The sequence below is a fragment of the Camellia sinensis genome, chromosome 11 (assembly GCF_055761805.1).
Source record: "Camellia sinensis isolate YWXY chromosome 11, ASM5576180v1, whole genome shotgun sequence".
Classification (NCBI taxonomy): Eukaryota; Viridiplantae; Streptophyta; class Magnoliopsida; order Ericales; family Theaceae; genus Camellia; species Camellia sinensis.
Genome location: NC_138971.1, coordinates 124,819,124 through 124,826,276, shown reverse-complemented (window position 1 = coordinate 124,826,276; position 7,153 = coordinate 124,819,124). Strand labels below are relative to the sequence as shown.

General features: G+C 37.9%; 1 protein-coding gene across 2 annotated transcripts; it reads right to left on the bottom strand.

The window, feature by feature from the left end:
- Nucleotides 1-1,345: 1,345 nt before the first annotated feature.
- On the bottom strand, nt 1,346-6,468 carry LOC114269711 (uncharacterized). Of its 2 annotated transcripts, none has more exons than XM_028211071.2 (3): nt 3,640-6,468; nt 3,437-3,536; nt 1,346-1,749 (listed from the first exon to the last, which is right to left on the bottom strand). In XM_028211071.2, the coding sequence occupies exon 1, from the start codon at nt 6,349-6,351 to the stop codon at nt 3,754-3,756; it is 2,598 nt and encodes an 865-aa protein (XP_028066872.1). In that variant the 5' UTR covers nt 6,352-6,468; the 3' UTR covers nt 1,346-1,749; nt 3,437-3,536; nt 3,640-3,753. The 2 variants fall into 2 exon arrangements, with proteins under 2 accessions (XP_028066872.1, XP_028066873.1); XM_028211072.2 differs by having other exon boundaries at nt 3,662-6,468.
- Nucleotides 6,469-7,153: the final 685 nt, after the last annotated feature.

The following is a 7,153-nucleotide window of genomic DNA, read 5'->3' as shown; positions in this document are numbered from 1 at the left end:
GACGATCTATGGTGCAGATCATTCTCACACTGAATAGCTGCCTTGACTGATCACACTTGATCACGATCGGGATCCATCACAGCCATACGATCGCGCGCATCTCCAATCAACGGTTATGATCAAACTGCTCCAGATCGAACATGCAACCATTCGATCGATTGGTTGTCACATCGCCAACGGACGCCACATCACTGTCACGTAGAGCTGACTGTATTCCACGTCACCCATGCTACGTTGGATCCACGTCATCGCTCCAGCTTGTCCGATGTAAATAAGAAAGCGCCCTTATGATGCTTTGTGAAGTGCAAAGTACGCCATTAAACGCCACACAACCCACACCATGCGCGCGCACATACGAATGGTGCGAAGCATTATCCTTGCAGTGTGGGTACATGCACACTAACTTTCACCTCACAATTTCATATTTAAAGGAATATTTCATGTAGCACTTTATTAAGTGCTCCATGTTTTCCTCTCTTTCCGATGCGGAACAAAATCCTCAAGCTTATTTCAAGTTTTCCAAAGAAAAACAAGGAAGATTTTGAAAATACTCAAAAATATTTTTATTTTTTTTATTTTAAAATTACTCCAAAAATCTCTGCAACAAGTAACAACAGTGGCCAATCTTAATTAAAAAAAGGGTAAATTACAGACACATTCCCTACCAATAGGTCCTAATAGTTGAACTTAATTTTCATCAAATCCTATTGAAAAGAAGTCCCGATAAAATCGTTGCTAAAAATATTTTTTTTTGTGACTATTTTTTACACATGTCGTTAAAAATTGACAATTAGTAACTTTTTTTTTTTATCATGATTTTTATAAATTGTCGCTAAAACTTACAATTAGTGTCCTTTTTTGTAATGAATTTTTCAAATTGTCACTAAAACTTACAATTAGTAACACTTTTTTGTGACAATTTCTTTAAACTGTTGCTAAAACTTATAATTAGTGACATTTTTTGTGATAAAATTTTCATATTATCGCTAAAAATTAACAATTAGTGACATTTTTTAATAGTGTTTAATAAAAAATGATAGTAATTATCATAGGACCTATTAGACAATAAGTCCACTTATTTGGACCTACACGTAAATCTTCCAAAATTAAACTACACATTTTAAAAATTCCCCAACAATACCTATGCATATACTTCAGCTATCTAGGCACAAGAAGCTCACATCTTCGTGAAACATATCTCATCTTATAGCATTCATACCCTCTTCTAACAAGAATACATGTTCTGTTAGTATTTTTTTTGGGTAAATTACATATATATATATATATATGTATATAAATTAAAAAAAATAAAAAATAAAAACCTACTTTGAAAGGCTTAAGAGCACAAGGAAAAACTACACTGCTCATTTGATACAATAGGAACAGTTATTTTTTCTTCCCAACAAGTACAAGAGGATAGGACTTTTTCACCTATTTAAAACAGAGAAACTATGGCCGGGTCTTCTTTTATGCAGCAACTACTAGAAGAGTATTTGAAAAAATTTAAACTATAAAATTAAACTTCAACAATTGATAGCCGTTTTAGTAATGCCAATACAGAACAAAGCCGTATATGCTCAATCTGGTTATTTGCCCGTGTGTTTTTACCTCGAGGAGAGTGTCTAATAAACGGCCGCATAATAATTCAGATGGGTAGCTCAAGTTGAACAGAGCCCTAACCCAAAACATCAGACGTAACCATCTCCTTGGATTTAGCAAACCAGATGGAGTCCTGGAAACCCTTTGGACCTGAAATTAATAGATCCACATGTCATCCTAACAGAGCATCATTAAAGAAAGGAAAATGTTATAGGTCCCAAATTTTCTACCAAATTAATGATCAAATGTCTCACATTTGAAAGAAAATTTGGTATCCCTAACATTATCCTTAAAGAAATTAAATTAACAACAAAGCATATGACTTTTCCAAGGAACAGTAAAAGCTAGGAAGTTTTGGGATTTCACTCTCTTATGCATCATGTGGTGCATTTAGAGAGAGAGAGAGAGAGAGAGAGAGGGAAAAGAATATTCAGTCTACATTTTGGAAGGCATTGCGTCAGCATTGTCATTCTTTTAAGAATAGATTTTCTATTTTTGTTGTATTGTCTTTTAGATTTTTCTGGGAGAGCTATTTAAACCTTTCGATTTTTGGGTGTGTTTGGTTGTTGTCACTCACTGGTTTGGAATACTCAGTGTGCACACAATGTTGCACCTCTTCTTGTGCGCTTACCATCTTGCTTGCTTAAATAAATAAATAAATAAATTTAAGAAAAGAAAAGCAAACAACAGAGAATGTAAAGTTAGGCTTACAATTTTGCAATTATAGATATAGAATTTTGTAAGGCCGCCAAAAGAAGTAGCTCCAAAGACGTGCTCAAAATAATTCAAAACACAAACTATTCATCAAGCTGCAAAAACTAAAATTTAGAAATTTTCTATTTTCTTAGGTTCTGTTTGCTTTTTTTTTTAAGAAAACATTAAATATGTCAATATTTATTTTTGGTAAAAACGAAAACAACAATCATGTTAAGTACAAATATATGTTTTATAAACTTGTTTCGAAAATGAAGGGGGGTAGCCGAAGGTGGTTGTTGATGGTCGGAGATGGTGGTTGAAGGTGGTTTTTAGCAAGAGGTGGTGGTCTTGCCGCCAATGAGAGGTAATTGCTAGAGACTCGAAGTGGTTGCCGATGGTCAAAAATGGTCGCCGGAGGTGGTGGCCAAAGGTGGTTGTGGCTAATGGGAGGTGTTTGTCAGCAACCAAAGTTGGTTGACGGCCAAAACGGGCCAAACAAAAAGCATTCAGGAAAAGGTGAAGAAAAAATCTTAAAAAGGTAGAAGAGTAAGTGGCCAAAGAATACGAATCTGGGTCAAGAAAAAGGCAAACCAGTTTAAAATGATTTGGATTAAAGTATGAAGGAGTTGGACAATTGGGTTTACATGGGTCAGCAGATTGAACCTGCTTGTTAATTCAGCGGGTTTGGACTAGTCCAACTTAGGGTGCAACCCAAACTTACCCATCCATTTTCCACCTCGGGTCTATACTATCAGAGACTGTATCATACCACTACCCCAACTGCTGAAAGGGCTTTACACAAAAGCCAAAAATAAATAGATAAATAAGATGTATGTAATCGATTACAACATTCAATTATTAGTCAGTTGTCTTCATACTGCAACTTATCAATTTTTATATACCAAAAAATCATATGGTTGAACAATACCAGACTTTTGACAATAGGTCACACTATTTCTAACTTGCAACTTAAATTACAACAACAAAGTGACGCTTATTCCACACTTATCAACAACAACGAAAAAAAAATGGTAGTTTTTACTCCACCGTAGTAAGCAAACCAAAAATGGACACAATGCAATCAAATAATGACCACATACAGAAACTGCAGAACAATAAATAGTGGAGTTAGGATTAATACCTCTAAAGGACTCTGAAGATCCAGTGAATATTGGAAGTCTCTGTGCCAATCCTCGGTTTTTTTCACCTTGATGAGCTAGGGTGGGATCAAAGCACTCAACCTACAAGACAAAAGTAGAAAAAAGAATTGTAAGTCATGTACAAACCCCCCAGAGTGCTGGTCAAATTCAAAAATACAATATGTAGGTAACAAATGAATGTTACCTCCACAGATAGAGCGGCACACATGAAAATGATAAATATCACATGCGGAGGTAATTTTCTCCTTTGAGAGACCAAAACTCTGGATGTATGTTGTAAATAATAACCATTTACTGGTTATTTAGACACTTGAAGCCCCATCAGGGAAGTTAATTCTTTAGACTTTCCGCTTACAAGAATATCATAAGTTGTATTATCAGGTACAAGACCTCTGTCAAGCATCTCATCGTGCAATCTAAAAGCTTCTTGCAAATTCCCCTCCTTGAAGTATCCAGCAATCAATGTACTATAAATAAGAACATTAGGAGTCATACTCTTCTTGTCCATCTCTTCCAATACCTTCCGTGCATTCTCTAGCTGCTCTTTCTTACAAAGACCGTGTTCCAAAACAGTATATGTGATGGCATCAGGCACAATACCTTTGGCAAGCATCTCAGTGTACAATTCTGATGCAAAAAGTATTTTTCCCTCTTTCAGCAACCCATCAATCAATGTAGTGTATGTTGCCAAATCACATGGGATCCCCTCATTAATCATTTTCTTATGCAATGCAAGTGCTTCTTCCATGTTATTCAGATTTTTGAAGCCACTGATCATGCAATTATAAACAACTGCATTAGGAGATAACCCAACTTCAAGGAGTTCATTGAAGAGTTCACATGCATTTTCCATGTCCCTCCTTTTGCAAAATCCATCAATGAGAACACTGTATGCCGTGACATCCAATTCAAGACCCTTGTTTCTCATTTCATTCCTCAGTTTCAATGCAATATCTATATTATTGCTTTTACAGAACCCATCAATCAAACTGGTGTAAGTGACAACATTGGGGGAAACCCCACATTCACACATCTCTCTATACACATCTAATGCAATAGTGATAGCACCCTTCTTGATAAAGCCATCGATAATGCTATTGTAAGATCTACAGATGGGGATAAAACCCTTCTCCACAAACTTCTTCAGCATATCCCTTGCCTCAGATGTGCGACCAACTTTGCACAAACCATTGATGATTGTATTAAATGTGAAGTCAGTAGGAGCAATTCCCAAGTCCACCATCTGGTCGAACATGCCAAGGGCTCGTTCAGTCTCACCATTCTTAAAATAACCATCGATCAAAATGCTATATGTGACTACATTAGCTTTGAAACCTATTTCCAACATCTCAGAAAATAGATGTGACGCTAAGTCCATATTCCCTTTTCTGCAGTGGCCAAGTATCAGGTTGTTGTATGAAACTACACTTGGTTCCACTCCCTTATTCACCATCTTTTTCCATACATTGCTGGCTTCTTCCACCTTACCCTCTTTGCAGAGCCAGAATATCATGCTATTGTACGTGACAACATTGGCAATACCAGTGTCAACTGCCTCATCAAACTGCTTGGATGCCTCCTCCCACAGCCGGGCTCTCACAAGTCCTCGTATCAACGAATTTACATTATAGAAACTTGGCTGGATACCTTCAAGTTTCATTTGGGCATATAATTCAGATGCCTTTTCCATGTTTCCATTCATACAACACCCTTCAATCAGAACTGAGTAAGTGACCTTGTTGGGCGTAAATCCATCCTGAACAATCTTACTGAACAAATTTAAAGCACCATCCAAATCACCTTGCATACAATACCCCTTCATCAAGCTAGTTGCAACCACCAAATTCATCGGCTTTCCGCTACTAACCATTTCATCCTTTAGCTTTAAAGCATCTACCATGTTCCTTTGCTTCACACAAGCTCCAATCACACTTGTAAATGTGCCCTCAGAAGGAACCCACCCAATTTTCTTCATCTCATTCAACAACTCACATGCCACATTCGACTTAGGTTTTCTACAAACAGCCTGAATAGCAGTACTGTATATCGCTGCATCGAGCTTAAGCCCGCTAGCCTTAGCTTCTCTAAAGTACCGTTCTGCCTCATCGGTCTTCCCTTCCTTCAAACATGCACGCATCATCACGTGTATGGTAAAACAGTCATAGTTAAATCCTCTGGAGGCTACATCATTGTACAAACCTCGAGCTTGTCCAATCATGTCTTTTCTAACCAATGCAGTCAAGAGAATATTTATATACTCAATTCCTGGATCTATTTTGCTTATTATCATTTTATCAAAGCAATAAATCGCATCTTCGATTCGACTAGCCCTAACATAACTATTCAACAAATAATTAAAAACATGTGAATCTAACTCAAATTGAAACTTTCTCGAGCAGTCAACCAAGTGATCAACAAGAACACTAGCAGAGGGACCTGAATCCCCCAAAACGTATTGGTTAAGCAAATGCCGAGCAATGCCATGATGGTTCGGCGAACCCACCAAAATGTAGAGCAAAAGGCAAAAGGGGTCGACAATGCGGACGAAACCGCGCCGTTTCTCGGCCCATTTGAAGTACTCCAAAGCTGAATCAGGGTTATTTCTATGGCTTAGAAGAACTTGTATCACATGGGTTTGTTCAAGAACCGGGTTTTGTGAAATGGGTTCAGTGAATTCGTACCTGGATTGTTCAGTTTCTGAAATGGATTTCTCGAGAAAATCGGAGAGTTGAGACTCTGAGATGGGTTTGTGAGAAAGCTCTGGTTGGGAGGTTGAATTTGCGTTGAAGATTTGGGGTTGAGAGTGTGAGGTCGAAGCTGAGGAGCGAGATCTATGGGATGCGAGAGATCGGATCGACCATGGAGCAAGAGATGAAGGAGCCAACCAACTTCTCATCTCTCTGGTTTCTGTTGTGATTCAATTCAACAAACACCCTTGTGTTTGTTTTGGCGTGTAGAGAGAGAGACTAATAAACCTCACAAGAACCCTAGATTGCTTGTGGTTATTTTTTATTTTTTTATCAAAAAAAGAAAAAACAAAAAAAACAAAAACAAAAAAAGAAATGCACCGTGTGATATCACACAGTATTTGCGGGCCTGGTACCGGGATAATTGATTGACAATCAGACTTCAGCTAATCTAACGAAAGGAACTCAGTCACGTATTATAGAAGAGATTAAAAAAATTGATTGAAATTAGGGATGTTGTAGGGGCCGAGTAAGGCATGTAAAGAGGTTGAATAAGTGAACTTGAAGAGTCGAGATATATACATTGTGTTTGGTCCCGTCTTATATAAATACAGAAGTATCCTAATTGGCCGCATAACCAGTTGAGCGAGAAACCGAGTGAAAAGCAGTTTGTAACAAAAGGAGCCGAGTAAATAGTTACACGGTGGATTAAAGGTGAGCCCAACCCTGAGGCCAAAGAAGAGATATATATAGAAGAACATCAACCAAAGAGAGGTGTGTGAGAACTAGTATGCTTAACTTAAAACCCAAGCAACCAAGAGAGTATACATTGACTTGTCCGTCGAAGTGCTAATTTCGGCACCCCCGACCGGAGTGTTCATTCCTTTTCAGGTGGCTAGCTGAGGATCACGAGCGTCCCACAGGATCCAAAGAGTATTTCCAAACCACTTCCTCACAATTGGCGCCGTTTGTGGGAATACTCCAGTACATCCATAGCGGGCGTGACGGAAG

Bases quoted from the DNA above. Each gene is read 5' to 3' on its own strand.
- LOC114269711 (XM_028211071.2), bottom strand. From the start codon at position 6,351: ATGAGAAGTTGGTTGGCTCCTTCATCTCTTGCTCCATGGTCGATCCGA.